Genomic DNA, 24,776 nt, shown 5'->3' on the forward strand with positions numbered 1-24,776 from the left:
TAACACGTGAAAAGCATTGGAAAATGACAAATAACTCTATACCGTTCCTCAGTAACACTGCCACCTAAAGAGGAAACATATACTGTGGTATTTCGGGCAGCTGCTCTTGAAATTAATCATGTCACTGGTAGGCCAACAGATTCATAGAAAAGTAAACCAACCCCAAGGGAAAAAAAATGGAGGAAAAGAATTCCTGTGACTCGCTTCTGCTTGTTGGTCAGAGTCAGGAACGAAAGTAGATGAAGAGAGGAACCATCCAGTGCCCAGATGCTCTGGGGGATGAACGTTCGCCAAACACAAATCGAGAACGTCAACGCGGCCAGCTCAGTGCCGTATGCCACGCCCGAGGCAACCGACCATCTCTAACTCGCGTCATGTTCGAGGATTCCTTTGACGCACGTGCGCGCACGCAGGGGGCGCCACGGACGCACACGGGGATCGCCTAACCGCGGACACGGCATTCTTGCCGGGATAATCAATCGAGTGCGGCGAGGATTCGTTAAGGGTTCGTGATGGGTTCGTGAAGGGTCCGCGGAGGGTCTGTGGCTCCCACGCACGGAGCGTCGATTCACTCACTGCGTTGGCACGACGCCCCCGTCCACCCCGGGGTGCAGAGGCACAGGCCCGTCACGTGCTCGCACGTCGCGCCGTTGTGACAGTCGCACGCCTGGCTGCAGTTCTCGCCGTGCGTCTGCCCTTGGCAAGCTGTGGCGGTGGAGGGGAGAAAAAAAACGAACGCGCGTCAAGCGCACGACCGTGAACCATCGGTGTGTGCCCGCTGCACCACCAGTACCTCCGATTGGCACGGCTGGCTACGTATGTACGTATGTTGAGCTTCTTTCGCACCGTACATAGGCAACCGTGCTCATCGGAGGTGCGGGGGAATGACAAGAAAATGAACACAAAAAAACTGTACGAATAATAAGAAGAGGTTTTACCCTTTCTGGCAATAAAACAGGTGTTAAGATGTTTAAACACCAAATAGATACATTTTGCATGGAATCAAGTCTGCATGAACCACACACACCTGTGGGCAACACATGCAAAGAAAGAGTAAATCCTATTCTTATTTCTCACAATTTGATACTGGCAAAAAAAGGCCCCATAGATACAAAGAGCAGTTCTAAAGAAATTATTTTTCGATTTAGATGCGAAAGAAGTTCAACATATGTACAGTATTGTATACTGGCCAGAAAGTTGTTTGTTTCATCATCCACAACCACAAAACAACTCAACTGCCAAGGAACAGCCTTTGAATAAAACCCCGCAGGGGTTCACCGAAAGGCTGTCTACAGAGTAACCCACAGCTGTCAAATCAAGTTAGGTTGTTTGTGTCTGCTCAGAGATCAACATATGTTTGATATTTGAACAAAAATATATTTTAACCACATAATCAATCCAGGATTTTAACCCATGCTCTCTGAGGTGATGCTTCAGTATGGCCTTCAGATACACTTCTGCGGCCGTCTGGAAAGCTCTTCCTTCCGATATTGTAAAGCCACTGGAGGTATGGACTTTTAAATCTAAATTGAAAACTAATTTCTTTAGAATAGCTTTTGTGTTTTGTTGGTTGTTCTTCCCTGGCACCTCCAACTAGCACGGTTAACGAGGTATGGTGCGAAAGAATTTCAACATTTACACATGTATACAACCTCAGTGAGCAATATGGCTCAGTACACTGTCTTAGTGGCTACAATCTACTCATTCAGAATCGCCAACAAAATTCATGATTCCCAGTTGGAAATTACACGAAATACTTTCTCTCGAAAACCAGGTTTCCAATTCATTATTATTTAAATCTGCATAATTCATTACAATACACGTTATTTATAAAATATACAGGATAGATTAAAACCAAAAAAGATATATTTCCTGCCAAAAAGTAAAATCACTCACAATCAGGACAAAAGTTTAATTAAAAAAAAGAAATGAAGAACACTGCATAATTTTCAGTTTAAATAAGCGACTCACAACATATGCCATCCAACTACAGTTACATATGTGCAGCCGCTGTATGAAAACGACCCAGAACTAAATTGAATGTGATGGTGTTGTTTTTGTGTGTGTGTGTGTGTACTTGGGTGGAATACAGGTGCACACAATGTGTCCAGTCTGAGACTGACCTTGCTGCACCTGACAACCCCAGCGTAACCACGGGGCAGCTGGCCTCGATTCGAACCCCCGATCTTAGCAAAGCCAGCTCAGCATTGTGACCTCTGAGCCACCTGGCCACCTCCTCTCCCCCACCAGTGCCACGGTGGCAAGATGTTAAGTACCTCGCCTGGTACACAGGAGTTTGTGGGTTTGATCCCGACGCTGACGCCTGCTGCTGTATATTTGGAGTTTGCGTGTTCTCCCCGTGGTCGTGTGAATTTTTCCCCGGCTTCTCCGGTTTTTCCCTCCACACTTATAAACGTGCGTTCAGAGTATTCGGCTGATATAAATATCCACGTGACAATAAGCCACTTCATTGCACTATAATTTGTAATAGCCAGGTCACTTCTGAAAAAGGAGCTATGTGGCAGCTCAGTGGGCCTTACCCTGGTAAAAATAAACATAGTTTATTTTAAAGTTTTAGTTTAGAATTAGTTCACTTCAAATGCACGTGGATGGTTGCGACACTCACGCTGACTGCACTTGGGGCCCACCCAGCCTGGAGCACAACTGCACAGGCCCGTGATGTGGTTACAGTGAGCGCCGTTTCGGCAGCCGCATGGCTCCTTGCACTCCATCCCAAAGAAGCCGTCGGGACAGGCTGTTGGAGAGACACAATAACAAGGGCAAGTCGTTAAAATGTATTGTTGTTGTCCTTACCCCCGCACCTCCGGTGAGCACGGTTGGCTATGTGCTGCGCAAAAAATACGTTCAAACATGAACACGTTCAAGCGCAGCGCTGAGCTGCTGTGCGAGTTGCCGCGTGCACAGTTTTGTGCTCAAAAACAAGTTTCTGCAGTGCCGTAGACGGATGCATCCTTTCCTTCTCTTGGGGAAGTAAAACAAAATATGTGTTATTTTAAATTAATATATTTATTAATTTTATTCCAGTTGCGTGATTGCCATCGTGTCATAAAACAAAGAAGGCATTCTGGACTCTCAAAAAACAGTGCATCACCCGCGTTTAAGAGAATGGTCCGCTGAAGACGATGTCACGGAACTGCTTCCGAGATCACTTCATCGAATTATTATTTTTAATCCACCCGCACCAAAAAAAAACGTATTATGCGATTGTCCATTGAAAAGCACCACCTTATTAGCATATTTCAGTGACTTATTTTTACAAATACAATTCATGTTCACATGCTTATCCAACAGCATTGCAAATGTCAAGCGTTTAGTGGCACTAAATTGTGAATTTCAAATGTTAAAGTAAAGGAAATTGCTCCCTGTGCATGCTGTGGAATTCAATTGTGCATGTCGTAATAATAAGTGCCACATATGGTTACATTTTAGAACGTTCATTTGGCAGTGCGAAATTGGGCACCTCTGCATGCTGTTGTGCATTAGAAAAAAATGCCCCATTTCTTTTATATTCAAACCATTGGGGCCGTTGTTATTATAATTATTATGCTTGTTTTCTCAAGGAAGCAAAACTGAGGCTCATGACACTTCTTCAGGAGGGTCTTGCCAAGTGTTTACATTTGGGGGTGACGATTACTATATATATTCCAGTGGAGTAATAGGTACGTTTTCAAATTAGGACCATTACTCTTACAAATTATCATACCCGTCATGAAGCAGATGCCTCGTATTGTGATTAATAATATCCATGGTATTAACCAGGGCGGCCGCTGGATTTAAACTGTGAAAATATAAGATTGCTATATGTTTTCTCCCCACATAGCAGATTAGGCAACCGTGCTTATTCGAGGTGCGTGGGAATGGCAAAAACAAACTAAACACAAAAAGCAGTTCTAAATAAATGAGTTTGTCAATCTAGATGATTTAACAGTGCATAGCTCCAGTGGCTTCCTAATATTGGAAGGAAGAGCACGTTCCAGACGGCAGCAGAAGCACATCTGAGAGCACACGACGTGGGTAACCGTCTTTGTTCATTGGCTAGCCAAAATCCACCGCTGCTGTTGAGACGATGATCGGAGTTCACGTGACGGTTTATGCTCCTTGACGAGGAGGACCAGAAACCACGGCAGTCGCGATCGAAGAGTAACAGGGAGGTGAGTGACTTTCTGTGAGCGACTGGAGTGACCGTCTTTGTTCGACGGTTAGCCAAGAATCACTGCCGCCGCCGCTGCTGCTACCGCGAGGAGGAGGAGGAAGACCGGGATTGGGGTTGGCGCGTGTGACGGTGACCCCTTACGGCGTTCGCAGTAGGTCCCGGTCCAGCCGGCGGCGCAGGTGCACGCGCCGCTCACGTGGTCACACGCCGCGCCGTGCTCGCACTGGCACCGACTCCTGCAGCTTGGCCCGAACGTTCCGGCGGTGCACTCTGCACGCACGCACAAACGAAGGCCCCGCGTGGGCGTGAGCAGAGTGTCGGGGCGCAGAGCCATGTTAGCGAGCCAGAGCCCGTCAAGGCCGGCGTGGCACACGGACGGAAGCCGGTGGCCACTGCTACGTTTGGCCACCTTTGTCTCAGGATGCTGCTTGCATACTGCACCAAAGCGCTGAACCGGTCATTGGCCTCCGCTAGGTTGAGTCAACCCTGACTTGAGTCAACCTAGAGGAGGCCTATGACCGGTTCAACTGTCAGGTCGCTGGGTTAGTAGTGCAGTGAGCTAATTGCTGCTCCACCGCTCAAGGTTGCATTCATTAACGAATCATTATAATGTCCGACTCATATTAATACATTTCTAGGCTCAGGTGAGATAAGCGGCCAAAGTTTCCCACCGCTCATTTGCACAAGAGGACATTTTTTGTTGTTGTTTTACGTCGGACCTTGCAACAGGCGTACTCCCAATGAATTGTGAAGCGTGTCTGTTTGAAACAATTGCTCAGACCTTACGAGGACGGGGCAAGTGGGAAGCGGTGCTTACTCTGTTCACAGCGAGGTCCAGTGAACCCAGCCTCACACACGCACTTCCCCGTCACCGGCTCGCAGCTGCCCACCACGCTGTTACACTCGCACAGCCGCTCGCAGTTTCGTCCCCAGCGCCCAGCGTGGCACGCTGAAACAGAAAAACGCACCCAGTCATTTCTCGCTCATGCCACTGCTGGCGAAAGGAAGGGCCTTTTTACTCGGGGGAGCTCTAGATAGTGAATTTTGGATCACTCTTCCATGCCGGCCAGACCTCTTGGAAGAAGTACCCACGCTTTACACCCGAAATCCAGATAGATAGAAAACACAATAATAAATTACGATTTTTTTAATACCTAAATTGTTTAATTGGTCCAAATTAAAAAGCAATATTTTTGGGGGGGTATTCGTCGACAAATGAATAATGTATATCCCTTGGTCTATCCACTGCTGAATGAGGGCATCCCCCCAACACTGCCACCTCTGACGACCCTGCGATGTAATGATCCACCTAGCACCTGCACACAAACTGATTTCAACGCTCCATCTTCTCCACAGACGTCCCCTCATTTGTGTTCCTTTCCTTGGATGCCACTCCGTGATGTATTATTGTTATTATCATTGATGGTTCGACCGCAGGTGGAGGTTGACGGGGCCAGACTCAGTTTAGACATCACCTCTCCACTGATATTAGCCGTGACCAGAATTACAACTCGGGTTGCTTGGTTCGTTTCACAGTACACTAACCACTGCACCACCACTCCCTCCGAATTGTTTCACGAGAGCCGAGATTCAGGTCGGTGAAGCAGAAGCTGCAGATTCTGGTTAGACCAATCTGATGAGCACGTTACAGTTCCATTGCTTGGAACTGCACACTGAACGGTCTGTAGTATTAATATCTGCGTTGTTTTAAACCCACGGTGGTGCTCTGAAGCTTGACATCCACTTCAAAGGTCAGTCTTTATGATTGTTATTGTGTGTGTGCTCATCATTGGACTGAACTTGTTATTTGGCACTTCAATAATGAGCCTTTTCCCCTCTGGTTTTCCATGTTCATTGTGTCCACTCAGGCCTCTATTCTAAAACAAAACAGAAATTGTCATCCGCAATGGAGACCTCTCATCTGGTGAAGTACAAATCAATAATTACAGACAGAATAACATTTCACAAGCTATCATTAGTGGTGCAATACAACAGAAATATGTAATCATGTCTTGTGGCGTATACATCGCGGGCAGTTCTTGAAATACGTGAGGATTAAAACGCTTTATAAAACCAACATTGTATTGCATAGTGCTTACAAAGGGTGTATAAGCGAAACATTAGCCTATTTTCAATATTTTATGAGGCAGGGTGAATGCTACATTAAGTGTGATGAACATTTGTATCGGTCTGTGCGTGTACATGATCATCAACTTAGCTTTCAGATTTTAATCAAATAACAACTCTTACTACAAATTGCTCAGGTGGCGCACAATCATCCAATCATCCGCCAGACATTGATGAAATGAGAACCATCTCATTCCTCACCCGACACTATAGTCATGACATTTACAGAACCTACTATTGTCAAAATGGTAGGGCCTTAGTAATTTTAACCTCCGCATGGGTGCTGAAATGTCTCAGTAGGAGCGCATTTGCGACTGGTTGCAGAGGTTTGTGGTTCCAATCCGACAGGCCGTCCTGGTTATTACTGCAGCTGTATTTACTGTGAAATATGCCCTGTCTGCCTTGCTGCGAACGTTTACGATCCCCCGATGTCATCGCAAATGAGCAGCCCATTGTTTGCCACCATCATGTTACAAATTTACCAAATCGTAAGTTACTCAATTGGGATTACATGCATAGAAATCACCCCTTCCGCATCCCACCCCGATGTCTTAGTCAGGTGCTGAGTCACCATGTGCCACACAGGGACAGCTGCCACTCTGGGTGCCCTTTCTAGTGTGTCGAGATGAGGTGTTATGTAAGTCGCTCATCGCGTGTGAAGGGCTCTGAGATTCCCCAGCATAGAGGAAGGTGGCTCTTTAAAACAAATCATCATTATTATTACTACACAATTAACCCTTTCCCGTTCCGATGACATACGTGTACGTCATCGGAATGGAACCGGAAGAAAAAATAAACGTAACTTTATCGGTACCGAGGCTCCCACAAGGCCATGCGGGAGGGCGTGTGGCACAGTATCGTGTCAGCTATCGTAGAGCGCGGGTCGCATCGCTATAGTTCTCCGCGGCGAGTGCGGTGTCTTTAAAAACAATGGCGCTACGCCTCTCTAAATAAAAATAACGCTTTTGAACCGCCTGTGCGTTCCGAGATTCACCGGTGAACGGGGGCCCCCACCCCGCAAAACTCGCAGACGTCTCGGAGCGGGCAAAGGGTTAAAGAGGGGAAGCAGCAGCACTCACGTTTCTTGCAGTTGTGTCCGAACCAACCCGGGCCGCAGGAGCACTGCCCGGTGGCGGGGTCGCACTGAGCGTCATTCTCGCACGCGCACCGCAGCGCGCAGCCCTGACCAAAGCGCCCGGCAGGGCAGCCTAAGGCGACAGCAGCAGCAGCAGCAGCAACAGACACCGCGCATTACAGCACCCCCCGCTGCTCTTAATCACCTCGCTCAATTCAAGAAACACGTTGGCTCGTGTCTGTTATCACACCTTCAGCGGCGCTGCGTGTCGATGATCCGTTTGGCTTTTTGGTTGGACTTTTGAGTCCGTGTTTAATGAAAATGTGATATGTAAAACATGTAGATGTAACGCTTCCTGAGGAGCATTAAATTGAATTAACGTTGAACTACCAGCGTGCTTGACAATACATGCGGGTTATCATTCTCATGATTGTGCGATGCAATGTGAGTGTATCGGCTACAGGGAATAATTGTTTGAGCTTTTTGTTGTGGTGCCATTTCTTAATTTGAGTATTATTATTATGAACGCTTTAAATCAAAATGTATTATTATTATTATGATTGTTGTTATTTTGCTTGGTAGTAGGGTTTTTAGCTCACCTGATGACGGACGCTTGTGTTGCGACTGAAACGTCGTTATCTTTTATTATTTTTCTATCTACGTGACTTTACCGAAAGAGAGTACGGATTTCTGCAGTCACGAAAGCTTCAAATCAAGATTAGTAGGGTTTTCATTTCCTTGCTAGTGGCTGTATATGGGATTTGGTCCTTATATGTAAAATTAATGTACAGCGTTGTGGGATGCTATAGCGTGAATGACCTGATATAAAATGTATTACTAATAATACGCACATAAATTGTCACAGACTATGCACAAACACTCCTCACTTGTGTTACAACAGCTGGTATGGCTGCATGCATACGGTGGATAGTAGGTCCCTAATGAGGAATGGGGGCAATGGGTTTTCTCTTACTGCTCTGGCAGGCTTTGCCCATGAATCCCGCCTTGCAGTCACACTCTCCCGTCGACCTGTTGCACGCCCCTCCACTCTCGCACGAGCTGCAGTTGCCCTGGCAGCCCAAACCCCAGCGTCCCTCCGGACACTCTGAACGTGAAACAGAACACACGCGTCAAGGGGGCAACACTGGCGTAGACACAGACAGACACGCGCACACGCACGCATACGTATTGTATGTGATGGTAAAAATGCAGTCCTGCAATTGCTTGCTCACGTCACTGCTGGCAAGAGAGAGCCTTCACTCGAGGGAGTTCTGAAGATGCCCTCTCGACGATATTTGGGCTACTCCCATCCACCGTCCCCCCATGCTTGCTAGGAATAGTTTGAGAAGAGTACCTATTGTTTCTGTCGTTCCGGGAGATCGACCCGTAGTGGTGGCCTCTGTATTACCGATGTACGTGGTATTATGCAAAAGCTTAACGTGGAATAACATGCGAGTTTGCGTAAAGAAAGACATTCTCAATCGATGCATATTTCAGATATGATGTACCGTATTGTATGTGTTACATGGCTCAGACATTGACAATTTAACAGATGATAAAAGTGTACAAATAAGTGTGGAGATATGCAGGCATGGATAGATAGACACATGCCTTATGTATGGACCAGGGACAAATGATAATTCTCATCACAGTCCAGAAAAATAAATAAATTTTATAACCCTGGTGGATTTTGAGAAATCAATAAGATGCGAGGTAGACACAACTGCTGATGGGATGGTAGTCTCGATGGGCCACTTTGTAAGATGAGCACGCATAGGGGAGGTGAAGCAACAGCAATGATTACAGCAATAGATTATATCCCTACAAGACCAGAGGTGGCAGTGTAGCCAAGGACATTGCTCGACGCACAGTGATTTGGAAATGCATTAAGATGCCTGTGTTGTTACTGCGTGGAAGCTTCGTGCTTGCTCTGCACAGCTCGTCGATGTGATTTGGCCGGTAGCACGTGTTGTTCGGCACGATGTCCGACGCTTCACTCCACGTTCGTGGGACCTTTGTCAGGAACTGAATTCGGTTTCCACAGCTGAATTCAGTTCCTGATGAATGTGGCGAAGGTAGGGGGACGAAAGAAAAAGCTCCAGGGACGCGGAGCGAAACGTCAGACGTCGTACCGAACAGCCTCGCGGTACGTCACAAAAAAACGAACGGTTACACGGGTTGTTTCAAAAAAATGTTAACACTTCGGAAAATTTGCAACGATACCGCGAGGAATGTGCTGCTGCCTCGGGGTTCTGGAGACCACCTGGAGAAGATTCCAGGCAACGTGTTGACAATAATGGTGAACAAATGGAGACTCTGACTTTTTGAAGCTATTAGCATACATTTGTTATCATGTTACAGTGTATTATCCGTTCGTTTTACATTAAAAACGATCGTCCTATGTAAGTGTTAACATCCTTTTGAAGCACACTGTATAAAATTCCGCTCACCTTTCTCACAGTAGTCGCCGGTCTTGCCAGGTGGACAGAAGCACCGGCCAGTGGCGTGATCGCAGGGCGCCCCACCACACGAACACGACGCCTGGCACCCGCCTCCAAATCTCCCAGCAGGGCACTCTGCGGAAATGTCGTACGATTTTCCTTCGTTTTTTGTTTTGTTTTTAAACGTGGACTTTGTGTCGCGTCAATAAACGTACGGTGTACAATGCGCGACTTAGTATATGTCTCAAGCACGACGTTGCCGATGAAATTCTGAGCGTACGTTATGGTTAAAATCTTTCACGTGCACTGTCCATTGTTAAAATCGACTGTGGTACCGTTCAGCACACCATTGTAGGATGCGCTCCTTCAACGGAGAAAGGGGAATAGCAATTCGAAATTATCTTCTGAAGCTTTCTCGTGGCTAGCAGACGTCTCGACATTGGCATTTAGCTCCTGAACACATTGCCAAATGCAAGAATAGACTTGTTCAATACTTACTTACCTCGTTTTTTGTTCATTGTGCCTAATTAGTATCCACTTAGGTGACGAAAGTTCATTTATCATAAAATATGACAAGTTAAACCAGTCAACAAAGCAAAATAGGTGCAGTTTTTGTGATTTATTAATGTCGATTAATTTTGTTTTGTTTTCAAAAGCCTCGTGCATTACGTAAAAAAAAACCACCACCAGCAGTTCCTGACGAAGTGCATTGTGGGCCCCTGCAACCCGAGCAGAGCCGCGGGGCGAGAGGGGCTTACTCAGTTGGCAATCGGTGCCATGAAATCCGGGCTGGCACTGCAGTTTGCACTCCCCGCTGACGTGATCGCAGGCCACGCCGTCGGCGCACGTGCACGGGAGTCGACAGCCCGTGCCGTAGAAGCCGTCGGCACACACTGCCCGAAGGAGAGCAGACCAGAGCATTGGCTTCATAACAACGACAACAACAACAACAGGAATGCAGTAACAACAAACGGAAGCGATGCAGAAAAGCAATGTCGCTGGCGAGCGTGCACATGTGTTAACGATTGTTCTGATTACGCCCGTAGTCGCAGCCGATGTGGCCAGACAGAAAGAGAGAGCGGGGGTTGGATAGAATTAAAAAGAAACGGCAGAGATAATCAGGCGCATGTGTGTGGGGCAAGGAAAAAAACAGTTCTCAGCAGCCCCTTTTTGCGAAATGTCAAAATGAGAATTATAATCGTTTCGCCAATTATTCCCAACCGCTGGGCCATGACAAATGCGGGTTTCCCATTTTTATAAGAGCTGTTCATTGAACAAAAAAAGGCAACGCACAAAATAACACTCAATGGATCTGGTGATGTTGATGGTTAAATACGAGTGTCGCTTTCAAAACTAACAATTGCTCTTGAAAGCATCCAGCCTTGAGGAAATTACTGTAACCCACAATGAGTGTTTCTAGGCTACACAAAAACAAAGCGATCATATCTTTTTTTTTTAAAAGCACCGTTTCAAATAAGCCATGTTAGATTAAAATAAACGGCTCATTTAATTAATCTTCAAGCGCTGACCTCTGATAGAAGCTTAATGTTCCTAATTCAACCTTCGCAGAGGCACTTAACATTCATTATAGAATGCAATAAGAGGAGGTGTAATCTGTGACAGTCATCAAGATTTTAAATAATTACTTCACTCCAAATATAATTAGTATTTTCCACTAAGCCACCCAATTGGCACCATAATTCGTATCAGGCCATTTGTTAAGGCAGGAAACCCCTACAAACCAAGTGGTGAACGTACAGCACTATCAACCTTACAACCTGAGTTTGATCCAAACATCTGTAATTAGTGATATCTGCATTGGCCCTGGGCTCTCCCCCCCCCCACCCCCCCATTTCATGGGCTACCCCCAGCATGTCGCGGTTAATGATGGAGATGTCACGATGATGTCATCGCATAGTTTATGATGGAGATTACATCACCAAACCCCATCCAACATCGCCCATCCAGCGTCACATCATCATCATCACGATCCATGGGGCAGATAGCCCGTAGGTGTCCACTGCACATGTTGGCATTTGTTTCCACTTCCCTCTTGTCTTGTGTCATCAAGCCATTTTCGTTTAGGTCTTCCTCTCTTTCTGGTTCCTTACATTTTCCCCCGAACAACGCCACACGTTACATTTTCCAGTTATTGTCCATCCTGCATATGTGTGCCCAAATAGTGCCAGTTTCCTTCTCATCGCTGCCTGCATTCGCCACTCTTCTTCTAAGTGCAACAATTTTTCTTACTCCTACGTTCGCGTCACACACACACACACAGGCACTATCCGTCGAGTAACAGGGGACGGCGGGTCATCGATAGCTTGAGTAATCGGATGGCCCTGGTCGTGTTCGTACCTTCCTGGCACTGGCTGCCCTGGTAGCCAGCGTGGCAGCGGCAGGTGCCGTCCTTGGGGTTGCACTCCTGCGTGCTGGCCTTGGCGCACTGGCACTCGGATGAGCAGCTCGGGCCGTACGCCCACTTAGGACACGCTGTGAAGACAAACACAACGATCCCCCGTACAGCCTTAACAGACTTCAACAGAGCAGCAATCAGAGCCCGGCTGTCCGATCGCTGCCTACGGACGCAACTGCTACCGACGCGCACGAAGTGAGCGTTACCATTAAGTTATCGTCAAGTAAATGTTTTCGAAGATGAATGCATGTTGGAAAGCGTTACAGAAGCCATCGCGTGTGCATAGTTTTTCTTCCTTGTTTTACATTTTTTTATATATATCTCGAGCATATGGTTATCGTAGACTAACACTTTGCAACATTGTAATTAATTGCACTAGCTCACAGGCCACTAAACACAATGGTCGTTTTATCGGTTAGATACTTGCACTGATACTTGACACGATATCTAATGGCAGTGTGTAATATTGCTGGTACTTTAACAGCCCCATTACTGGGCTTAGCGCTGAATGTTCATAAATAACTGCAATGGCCCCTGAAGTGCGGCACAAGGACAAATATCTCTCGCCTAGCTGCAACAGAATGTTGAGGCAAGTGCTGTTAGTGAGTACCTATGAAGGCCGGCACAGCACGCGAGGGGGTGGGTGGCCAGAACCACGTCCGGCCGCCTTTGTCTCCCTAGTGGCAATATTTTCACATCGCACCGGGTACTCATTTGAGGCTGAGTCGATCTAGGGAAGACCCAGGACTTGTTCAGAAAATCGTCACTGGTGTTGGCCGTGAGCAGGAATCGAACTCAGGTCTCCGGGTTCACACACATGCACGCACCACCCACACGTGGGCAAGAGCATTCATGATAGAGAGACACGATGCTGGTCATTACAGGGATGCTTTAGCCTGGTAATTGAATGTCATCATTTGTTTGTACAGATGTTCCAAGTTAATGGGACCAAATTTCGATTTAAAGCTTTCGTGACTGCAAGGATTCATCTTCTTTGGTTCTTTCGGTAAAGTCACGTCGAATGAGAATAAAATAATAAATTGATAAAATAAAATAACACAATAAAATTCTCACGACGTTTCGGCCACAACACAAGCGGCCTTCATCAGGTCAAGGGACGAGACTGTCTGTCCTCCAGACAGTCTCGGCCTTCATCAGATGAAGGCCGCTTGTGTTGTGGCCGAAACGTCGTGAGTATTTTATTGTGTTATTTTATTTTATCAATTGATTATTTTAGTCTCATTCGACGTGACTTTACCGAAAGAACCAAAGAAGATTAATGGGACCAGTTGCAATGCTGATTAGCATGGTTGGCTATGTCTGGTGTGAAAGAAGTTCAACATACATGCACAATTATACTTGAATTTAACAAATGTAAGTGTACATTGGACAAGCAAGAACATTCATTGATTACGTAATGCTTTCCAACATGTGTTTGTCCTCGGAAGTATTTCATTAGCAGTTCGGAAGCCAGAGGGTAGCTGTCAGGGCCAAATGCGTTCGGTCTGTGGCTGGGTTTTGGGAACCGCGTTGATGAATTTGATCAGTTTCCAATTAGGTTAAGTCCCAAATAGCAACACAAGTTTACACTATGGGTTTGCTCACATTGGACCATCTTTATAAGAGTTGTTCGTAAAAATGTCCCCGATTTGTATTCGACAGAGCCACTGTAAATCCTCCCCTCCCATGTAAAGTGTTGCGTATCATCGTACCAGCCGTTCCACAGAGCCCCTGTAAGTCCTCCCGTCCCGTGCCCTTGTAGCGTGCCTGCCGTGTTAGCCCCATCGCCGATGAAAGAGAGCTTCTTAGCTCAATGGGGCATTTCTTGAACTTGACCGACTTGACTGAATTACAACGGTTCCCAACTGAGATCGAGTGCTGTCACCATAGTCTAGGGGTCTAGTCCAGGGGTTGGCAAAGTGCATCTCCAGAGCCGCCATACAGCTCTTTAAGGGCTGCTTTGTGACGCTATTTATTAAGGACCCCACCATCTATGTATTCACAGTGCATTGCGGCTCTGGAAATATTGATTTTTTTTACCGAATTCGAAAAAAGTACTCCTCTCATTATTTCTGTTGCCGGACCCCCTGCCATCGTCCTACCACGGTTTGTGAGATTTTACACGAGGCTTGCGTTGCTGGAGACCGAGGGCACCGCTCAAACGTTGTGACCTTCGGCCCTGCGCCGGAATGAGAGCCCCAAAGCAGGAAACTCACGCAAGTGGCAGAAGCGGCCGTACAGCCCCGGGTCGCACAGACAGGCTCCGTAGATGCGGTGGCAGCGTCCGTTGTTGGCGCAGTTGCACTTCTTGTTGCACGCCTTTCCAAAGAAGCCCTTGGGACATCCTGTCCAGGGTTGGGACAGATGCAGGCACACCGTGTTTATTGCACGACGTTCAGACTGCGCTCGTGACTCAACTCTGTGCGTGAAAGAGAACGCCCATCGCGACAGACCAAAGTAGTGCACGTGGGAAAATTAAGAGATTTAATAACGCACGGAAGATGCACGTTCAAAAGCTCTCGGCCTTATTCAGCCCACGAGCTCAAAAGAGCTGAATGTGTGGCGATTTTGTCATTTGCATCACCAACTCAAAGAGTAGAGAAAGTGAGGCCATCCTAGCAGGCAGCAGTGAAACAAGGACATAAATGGCAGCAGCAGCGGTGGATGATGATGACTGTATTGGACTGATGAGCTCTAAAAACAGACGAAACTGATTCACATTGTTAAAAGATGATTGATCATTGTTGCGAAGTATGTTGTAAACCGATAATGCCGTGATGAAAAATGTTCAAAGGAAGGGAATTCCATTTCACGCCTGAGGCTTAGGGAGTCGAGACATGGCATGAAGGAATGACAAACAAAAACTGACAAAAAAAATCCGCGTAGAATGTGGAAAAAGTCACTGATAAATTGACATGGCCAAAGTATTTTCACCCCGAATGAAATAAGAATGACTTTTTGCATTCCACGTGGGAAACTTTATATATATATAAAACATTCAGCAGAATCAGAAAATAAATTCTCAATAGCAGCTGTCAGCATGCAGTGGCTTGAGCTGTTCATGTCCACGTAGATAAAAACAAATGCATAAATAGACCTCGTAACTCTTGCCCTAGACTGGCAGAGATGGTCAGCACTTCGATACAATTGCATAGGTTTTCATCGAGATGATACCCGATATTTCACTACACGCGGTGGCGTGATGGCAGAATAGTCAGTCTTCGTGCCAAACAACATGTGGCACATCCAGAAAACAAATTGGAGAGAACACTTAAGTACGTGTGTGTATCAATGTCCCACCTTTTAGCGTGTGTCTCTCTATATGTGTTGCATGCCTAACGTTTTGCTCAATGTCTTGGGAGCTACATCACTTCCCCTAACATCGGAAAAATATACCAGCACGTGGAGTAAAACGTTGGTACATCGTACAACTAAACTAAAACTAAACAATTTGTGTTTGACCAGGTAAGTCCCACTGTGCTATATCGCTCTTTTTCAGAAGTGACCTGGATACAAATGATACCTCAACGAAGTGGCTTATCACATGGAAATTTACAGCAGCCAAATGCTAAAAACGCATGTAGATTCTAAATGTGGAGGGAAAAACCGGAGGACCCGGAGAAAAATCCTCACGACCAGGCATCATGGTCGGGATCGAATCCACGACCTCCTGCATATCAGGCGAGGTAGTTAACATTTTGCCAACGTGGCACCCCAACACATCCTGCCGAGCAACACGCGTTACAACCCGACGACACATCAGAGAGCCGTGGGTGGAGATGCGTCTGGGATGAACACTTGATACAGGGCAGTTCTCTGTGAAGTGGGCAGAAGTTGGCAGACATAGTGGCTAGGGGTTGGTGGATGGTCGCCACTACTAACCGTCTTCACAGAGCTCGCCAGACACTCCGGGAGGGCAGCGACACTTCCCGCTGACGGGGTCACACGAGCCTCCATTCTGACACCTGCACTCACTCTGACAGTTGCTACCAAACTTGCCCTCGGGACAAGCTGGCCGCGGAAAACACCACAACGGAGAAAACATATATGCAGCAAAGCCAAGACGCGTCACGAAACTAAGTCGGTTAATGGTTTACTTGGAAGCGTTTGCATCAACCAGATGTACTGCACGACAGAGTTATATATGTTGTATTATTACGCCGTTGATTAACGTAACAATGTGTAACATGCTCGCAGTGTGGTTATATTTAACATCAATTGAAACCAAATGTGTGATGAATGTGTGTACACTCGCGCGCGGAGTTACATTTGGGTTTCTCTGATGGATTACGTGTGAAACATCTTTCCAGGCTTTATGTTTTCATTTTCATGCAGGCTGACACCAAAACAGTGGAAAAGTAGGGCAAAGTTGATTTGACTTTTTGTCTTAAGAAAAAGATTTGGGCACGGTATACGATGCGTCGATAATAAATAGAGGCGCACACAAAGACATGCTTCAGATGCACGTAGACATTGTTACCATTCGGCAAGGAAAGCGTTGGGGATAGTGAAGGTATGAAAACACTATGAAGAATGATAATATCGTTTCTGTGTGCCGGTCGTGTTTTGCACCCTTAAAATATGTATATATATTTAACTTAAAGAAACGACGCACGGTAGATCAAATTTTGCAATCTTATGACGTTATCTTAGAGGGATATTTGAATAGTGTTCAGATAGCCTGCTCCAGGTTGGTCAATAACAAATAAACAAATGTGTACAGTTGCGGCGTACTCGTCCTAAACTATATTTTTGTAACAGCAACTGTTTTAGAGGTGACCGTCGCCCCATTGCTTTGTTTGAGCAGAGAGACGCGCCTGACTCAACATGAATGTAAACGTCTGTACAACGTCTGTACAACGTTAACGGGCCGCCGCTGCTGCTGTGGTGTCGTGGTTAGGGCACTGAACTTGCAAATCCGGAGGTCGCCGGTTCAATTCCCCGAGGTGGGTCAATTGGGACAATGGGCGCGAGTTGATGAAAAATAAAATAAAGGATGTACCCTTTATGGGCAAAAATACAGGTGTTAACATGGTCAAAACCCAATAGACAGCTAATGCAAGGCATTAAGTCTGCATGATCCACACACACTTGTGTTAAAAATGCAAATAAATACGCTTTGATGACAATTGTCCTTGAGACTGATTGGCCTGCACCAGAGACAGCCTCTTTCATGCCATTGTCTCACCACTGGTAATCGACCAAAGAACACCAACAGGTGAACAGTACGAGAACGATGCAAACGCCAACGCATTAACAGCTCGCGTTAAGCAGTTAAATCAATGCCGAGTGCGTGTGTGTGTGTATATACACGGATCACCGGCTGCACAACATTGTACGGCGACGTGCGATCGGAGCGTACTTTCGTTGCACACGAGGCCCGTCCATCCCGCGAGGCAGTCGCATCCGTCCTGTCCCTCGCTGCAGCCGCCGCCGTTGCGGCAGTCGGAGCACGAGAGGCTGCAGTCGTGGCCGAACGTCTCGCCCAGGCAAACTGCGGAGAGACGCCACGTCGCCATGGGTTTAAGCCACGGGGACGCGGCTCGTAAAAAAAATATATATAACAACAAAAAGGCGAACCTCTCGGCTAGTGAATCACGGGCACGCGTGCTCGGAACGAATAACAAGCGTCGAGACGCACTCGCCTGGGCCAGGATAAGTCTCGGGAAATAAAACATACTTTGCTGTTGCCTAGCGTAGCGCAATTGTATTTCCTGCTCTCACTGAGCACGGCAGGTCCTCCTCCTAAGCTGTTGTTTTATTTATTTTACTTGCAGCAGCAACAACAACAACAAACAAGAATGAACAGCCCTTTGTGAAAGAATGTCGATCATAGGGGGGAGGTGGTGGGGGGGGATAGTCGATCATACTTCACCATAATGGTCAGTGCAGGTTGGTGAAGGGCGCCGGGGGGTTGGGGTATGAGGAAGGGCTGGAATGTTCACATTTCACTCGCCACTGATTTTGCCGTGGCCAGGAAAAAAAAAACCGATACATTATTTATATTTTAACAGGGAAGGCCCACTGAGCTATAAAAGTTTTTTTTTCAGATGCTACCTGGCCACAAATAATATCCCAATGTAGTGGCTTATTACGTGTAAATTCAATTCATAGCAGCCAAATACTGTAAGGAATCGAATGCGAGTTTCCCCGCTTCACAAATGCATTGCACTAAGCACCACAATAGCACTACCCCTTTAAACCATTATCATGATAATAATTATACGAAGCATATGGGAGGTGTGAAACAAAACAAATCTGCACTGAGTACACAGTGTTTGCTTTGCCTTGGAATACAAGGCAGAGTAAGCACTTGTCAAGTGTCGCAACATGTTGCATTGAGCTTTGAAGTATTTTGCGTCGCAATTGCCACCTTTAAATGTCCTTTAAGCATGCTCTTTGCAGTGTATAGCTCAATGATAACAACGTATCATTTTTAATTGCACCTCCGCTCTCTGTCTCTCTATCCCCTCTCCCTCCCTCTCCCACCGAGCAGGACCCACTGAATTTCTGGACGAGTGTGTGCTCCTGACGTCGGTGCTCCTGGGGTCCATAATCGAGGAAATCGTCACCCTCCTCCTCCTCGTCGCTGTCCCCCTCGCGGTACTCGCTGGCCTCTGCGTCCCCGAAGGCCCCCCACTCGGCCTCCTCGCGCGGCACCCACTGGTAGGTCTGCTCGACAGGGCGCAGGCGCACGGTGCTGCTCAGCCGCGTCTGCCCACGCAGCTCCTCCGTGCCCTGGTCTTCCGTGGCCCCCTCCAGAGCTGGAGAAACGCACACACGGAGGACCGCGCTTGTACGGCCGTGGATGTGTATGCACACACACACACACACAGAGGATCTCACTTGCAGGGATATACATGTGTATGCGCACACACGCAGGATGTCACTTGCAGAGCCGTGCATGCACACACACAGAGAGGATCTCACTTGCAGAGCCGTGCATGCACACACAGAGAGGATCTCACTTGCAGAGCCGTGCATGCACACACACAGAGAGGATCTCACTTGCAGAGCCGTGCATACACACACAGATGATCTCACTTGCAGAGCCGTGCATGCACACACAGAGAGGATCTCACTTGCAGAGCCGTGCATGCACACACACAGAGAGGATCTCACTTGCAGAGCCGTGCATACACACACAGAGGATCTCACTTGCAGAGCCGTGCATGCACACAGAGATGATCTCACTTGCAGAGCCGTGCATGCACACACAGAGAGGATCTCACTTGCAGAGCCGAGCATGCACACACAGAGGATGTCACTTGCAGAGCCGTGCATGTGTATGCACACAGACGGAGGATCTCACTTGCAGGGATGTTGCATGTGAACACGTGCACACAGACACAGATTCTCAAAGTCTAGCTTCACTGAGTGGATGGGGGAAGTGTTGCTCTGCATTGTGTTTTTGTATTACACCCAGTCTTGTTCAGCATAGTTTGCTTTTGCATTATTAATTTTTAATTGTATATTTTCCCAGATTTGTTTCAATTTCCTGTCTGTCATCGAAAGCCCAGAGCCTGTAAGCGAACCTCATCTCAGGCCTTCCCTAGTCTGTAAACACTCGGATGTTGTTGTTGTGGTGTCATGATGAGGAATGGAGAGGGGGGGGGGTAGGCAACACGGTGCTGGCGAGCGGCACTTGTCAGAACAGTATAACATTAAATGATGGATCAGTCTCTTCAATTTCATAAACATTTTCATTAATATTTATAATGGGTATTAATTCGCGCAATAATTCAAATTTATAATGCACATTTGTACGTAGTTATACACGTGTATAATTGCAGGCCCTTTAGTAATGCCGCACAACCGAGGTTGAATGTGTTTGCGCGTAACGCATTAGCTCTGTCCATTTGTCATCTTTTCAGCTGCAGATCTGTGATGAGGTAGTCCTTTTGGCGTTCTCTGATCTGACACTGCTGAGGCTAGGCCATAAAAAAGTCCGTCTCAAGTGTAGGCCAATCGGTTTCAAATACAATGCCAAATTTTTATCAGAGCATGTTTGTTTGCATGTTCACCACAAGTACGTGTGGTTAATGCAGACTTGTTGCCTTGCAAATGGTATCTATTTAGTGTTTGAAAATCTCAACACCTGTTTTATTGTCAGAAAGGGTAAAACCTATTCTTATTTTTCACGAACAAACCTGCAGGATTAAGTTTTGTTTCTCTTTGGGGCTCACCCTTTGGGAGAATGGCCTGTGACCCCCTTCAACAGAGCCGCAATCAGAGCCCGGCTGTCTGATAGCTGCCTACGGTTATCGCCAATTAAATGTTTCCGAGGATGAATGCATGTGGGAAAGCGTTAGAGAAGTCATTGCATGTGCATCGTTTTTTCTTCCTTTTTTAAGTTTTATATCTCGAGCATATGCTTATCGTAAACTAACACTTTGCAACATTGTAATTCATTGCAATAGCTCAAAGGCCACTGGTAGTTTGATCTGTTAGATACTTGCACTGTTACTTTACACGATATCTAATGGCAGTGTGTGTGATATTGCTGGTACTTTAACAGCCTCATTACTGGGCTTAGCGCTGAATGTTCATAAATAACTGAAATGGCCTCTGAAGTGCTGCACAAAGACAAAGATCTCCCGTATAGCTGCAACAGAATGTTGGCGCAAATGCTCTTAGCGAGCGCCTAATGAACCTCGCCACAACACACGTAGGGGTGGGTTGGCCTGCACCATGCCCGGCCACCTTTGTCTCCCACGTGGCGATGTTTACACATCGTTCAGGTACTCATTTGAGGCTGATTCGACCTCGGGGAAGCCTAGGACCAGATATATAATTCTAGATTTTTTATTTTACCAGGTAAGATCCACTGAGCAATGTAGCGCTTTTTGAGAAGCGACCTGGCCACAAATGATAGCTCAAGGAAGTGGCTTATCACGTGGAAATTGATATCAGCCAAATCCTCTAAACGCATGTTGATTCCAAATGTGGACCTGGAGAAAAATAAACACCACCACGGGGAAAGAGAACAATAAAAACTACAAATAAAATATACAGGTGCCAGGAACGGGGATTGGACACCTTCTGAATACCAGGCGAGGGAGGTAAAATCCCGTCACCGATTTGGAAGCGCAGCTGCCACCACCAGCCACGCCGCCCCGTCCCGCACGCACAGAGACACGCGTGGCAACGTTCAGGGTGGCAGGGAGAGGAAGCCGGGGGGGGGGGGGGTCAGAGATTGCGGAGGGGGTGCCTGGGCGTGTGAAGGGCCCTTACGGATGCATCCCCTCCTCTCCTCATCCAGGCGGAAGCCCCTGCGGCAAGAGCACTCGTAAGAGCCCTCATTGTTCCGGCACAGCTGTTCACAGCCCCCGTTTTCCGCCAGGCACTCGTCCACATCTGCGAACCAAAAAAGAAAAATAACGGACGAACGGGTCTTGTTTTTTTTCAGTTTGCTTTTTATAAATTTAACTTAATAATTATAATGTTCAGCACCGCCTGCATGGGGATATATATATATTTTTTACCATATTTCACCACGCTGGTCAGAGTGGGCTGGTGAAGTGGACGGGAAAGCCAGGGACTGGTTCAGGTATTGCTCGTTCCACTGTTGTCTCGTCATGATCGAGAATTGAACTCTCGTCACTTGCAATCACAAGGATGAGAATCCAACGGTTGACAAAATAAAGTATGACTGATAACAACTTATGATCCCTTTGAGGTCAATAAATTGTATTCCACTGTTTTGAAAAGTCGGCCATGGTCGTCCTATTGATAGACTGGCCTCCAACATGAGAATAGGGACTTTCCTCCTCTGGTTTAGGACCATCAGTAAGGATGAGTGCCACTCAATTGCTCATTCAGGAAAAAAATGTCTATAAATAATATAATATCATAGCAAATAATAGCATTAAAAATAATAGCCATTGTTATGATAACCATAATCCAATTAAATTGTGGAAGTAATATATATTCTCTCAAATTCCGTAAGTATTTATTTTTGCATTAATCTGTTCAACTCTGTGTCAGGCGTGTGCCATGGGCACATGCAATTAGCCCCAAAAATCCTTCCATATTTAAAAAATCTCAAACGCGACTACAAGGGGGATCTGATTGAACGCGTTTAATGCATCAAACCACACCGAAGATTAGGACCAGCTGCAGCGCACACTCGGTCATTAGGGCCATTGTAAGCACTGAGAGGCCCGCAGGCTTTGGAACACCGATATATTTTCGAGCAACAGCAAAGAAGGACTGCAACGGCGCATTCCTGAACGTGCCCACTACCCCAACCGTGCTGTAACAATCTCTAGTTTTCCCCGCCGCGAACATTTTTCTCTCGATTCTGCGACCTAGCGAGAGACGCCGTTCAGACTGAGACAATAAACTCCGGTGGGCTAAACTCGCCCGCTCTTTTGTAATCGCTCCCCTGGCTTTGGGGTGAATCTGCAACGGTTGCAGAGTGAGGAAGTGTTTCCTCTTTGCCGCTGCTGCTGCACACGGAGCGTTTCGGCCAACGCTTAACGGTCGCCGAAATCGTTTTCTTTTTTATTTATCATTACTCGTGATAAAAACCAAGACTGCGGCGTTGCGAAAAAGTGGAGGCACGCCAGCGGCGGTGGGCAATTGAGACTGCACGAGTCGCGAGCTGGCAATCGGGGCAGCGTGCGAGTCGCATTCGCGAAGCTTGATCGATCGCGCTCGAGCCCTTGAAAATAATTCTGGGGCGCTGCATTGTGAATGTGTTTGCTTGGTTTTTAGCTGCGTCGGGTTAAGTGTTCGCAAAGCTCGGAGACTCATTAGTAAATCGCGATAGCTTCGTGAAACCAGAGCTATTAGCCGAGCGGATATTCACGAAGACTGCCCTCTAATACTACCGCGCTGTTGCAGAATAACAATGAGGAGGTTCTGCGAATTCAAATCGTGGTTGTGGGTTGAACGAGACTAGCATCCCTACAGGGTCGATATAATCGGTACCATGTTTATCATCATCATCATTCTTGTCTATGATCAGTCCACTGCTGGATGAGGGCCTCCCCAAATCATCGCCCGTCTTTCAAAGTTTCTGCACTTTAATAATCCATGGAGAGCACCTGCTCTCGAGACGATTTCATTGCTCCATTTTCATTGTGCACGTGCTCTTGGTACCCGTTCCAATCCTTAGCCGCATCTCCGTAAAACATTTGTGGCGAGTCAATCGTGGTCATTGCAATGAGAGACTTGGGCGCCTGACGTGGATGCGTGTAATTCCACCACTTGGCTCGGCCGCCGCCGCTGCGAGGAACAGGGATCGCGAGCGCACAGCCTCATCAATGCGAGAAATCCCCAAGCCCCGTGATCTGTGCCCGCCGTGAGACGGAGAGGTGGCGATCGTTACCGTCACAATTGCATCCGTCGAGGCCGATGCGGTAGCCGGCACGGCAGCCGCACTCGTAGCCTCCGGCGTTGTTGCTGCAGAACTGCGCGCAGCAGGAACCTTCCTCGGAGCACTCGTCGGTGTCTGTACGCGGGCAGCAGCACAGGCAAGCGAGTAGCGGCATCACTCGTCACACGTCGGCGATCGTCACCGCGTTGTAGCAGCTGCCGATTGTAAGCGGCTTTCACCAGGTTCTCACGGCACGTTTCATTCCCGACGTGTCGCTGCGCCTCAATATTTGCCGGGGGCTACCTATCTCCCTCGCCTGGTATACGAGAGGTGGCGGGTTCAATCCTGACCCTGACGCCAGAGCATTTGGAGCTTGCGTGTTCTCTCTCCCCGTGGTGGCGTAGAGTTTTCTCCGGATCCTCAAGTTTTTTTTCCCTCCACATTTAGGAACACGCGTTTCAGAGTATTTGGACACGATATTATTCCACGTGATAAGCCACTTTGTTGAGCTATCATTTGTGGCCAGATCACTTCTGAAAAAAGAGCTATATCGCTCAGTGGGCCTTACCTGGTAAAAAAAATATAGTTCAGCAAGGTACTGCTTCTGTGGCTGCATAATGGTCGGCGCACTGGACTTGCAATCCAGAGGGGTCGCCGGTCCGATCTCCCAGTGCCACAGTTGAAACAATGGGATGCAGGTTTCTAAAATGCATCCCCTGCTTCCCGACCTCTGATCACCCTGCGATGCTTATGGGTTCACCACCGGCAGGTTGATCGGCTGGTCATGTGTGGTGGAGTAAAATCCCGGTCACTCCCCACCCATTCCAAGACGTCTGTCCAGCGTTGGAAAAGTAAGGCCTCAATTGCCCTCCGGAGAGGCTCCCTTGATGTCCCCTGTAATGGAGGCCCTCCCTGCCAGCAGTGTCATGGGCCGGGATGCACACCTTTACCTGTATCTATTTCTGTGGCACCTCCCTGGTTACTCGGCCAAACGTCCCTCTGGGCTCATTATGTCATTGAGTCACAATTTTGCGTGTGTAAATCAACGGTGTTTTTTTGCCATGCGGACACAATGGCCTCCAGACATGCGCATGTAGGATCCCCGCTCCTGGCTCGGGTCCAGCAATGGAGATGGGACGCCCGGCAGGCCGTGACTCTTTGGAGCGTGGAGACGCTTTTGTTTTGCATGCGCAAAGTTGAGGTGGCAGAGATGCATGCAG

General features: G+C 47.3%; 1 protein-coding gene across 4 annotated transcripts in view; it reads right to left on the reverse strand.

Moving 5' to 3' along the window:
• MEGF6 (multiple EGF like domains 6) overlaps positions 1–24,776 on the reverse strand; it is a 284,338-nt gene that overhangs the window by 25,358 nt on the left and 234,204 nt on the right. For all 4 annotated transcript variants that reach the window (XM_032968232.2, XM_032968230.2, XM_032968231.2 and 1 more), the window contains 15 exons: positions 23,569–23,691; positions 21,468–21,590; positions 18,737–18,997; positions 17,596–17,727; positions 16,116–16,244; positions 14,450–14,578; positions 12,176–12,310; positions 10,576–10,710; positions 9,827–9,952; positions 8,350–8,481; positions 7,381–7,509; positions 4,992–5,123; positions 4,316–4,444; positions 2,627–2,755; positions 577–705 (listed from right to left, as the gene is read on the reverse strand). In XM_032968232.2, coding sequence (XP_032824123.1) covers positions 577–705; positions 2,627–2,755; positions 4,316–4,444; positions 4,992–5,123; positions 7,381–7,509; positions 8,350–8,481; positions 9,827–9,952; positions 10,576–10,710; positions 12,176–12,310; positions 14,450–14,578; positions 16,116–16,244; positions 17,596–17,727; positions 18,737–18,997; positions 21,468–21,590; positions 23,569–23,691 — 2,073 coding nt within the window. The remainder of the gene's footprint in view (positions 1–576; positions 706–2,626; positions 2,756–4,315; positions 4,445–4,991; positions 5,124–7,380; positions 7,510–8,349; positions 8,482–9,826; positions 9,953–10,575; positions 10,711–12,175; positions 12,311–14,449; positions 14,579–16,115; positions 16,245–17,595; positions 17,728–18,736; positions 18,998–21,467; positions 21,591–23,568; positions 23,692–24,776) is intronic.

The sequence above is a fragment of the Petromyzon marinus genome, chromosome 39 (genome assembly GCF_048934315.1).
Source record: "Petromyzon marinus isolate PM22_M1 ecotype Great Lakes invasive population chromosome 39, UKy_Petmar_22M1.pri1.0, whole genome shotgun sequence".
In the NCBI taxonomy this organism is placed as follows: Eukaryota; Metazoa; Chordata; class Hyperoartia; order Petromyzontiformes; family Petromyzontidae; genus Petromyzon; species Petromyzon marinus.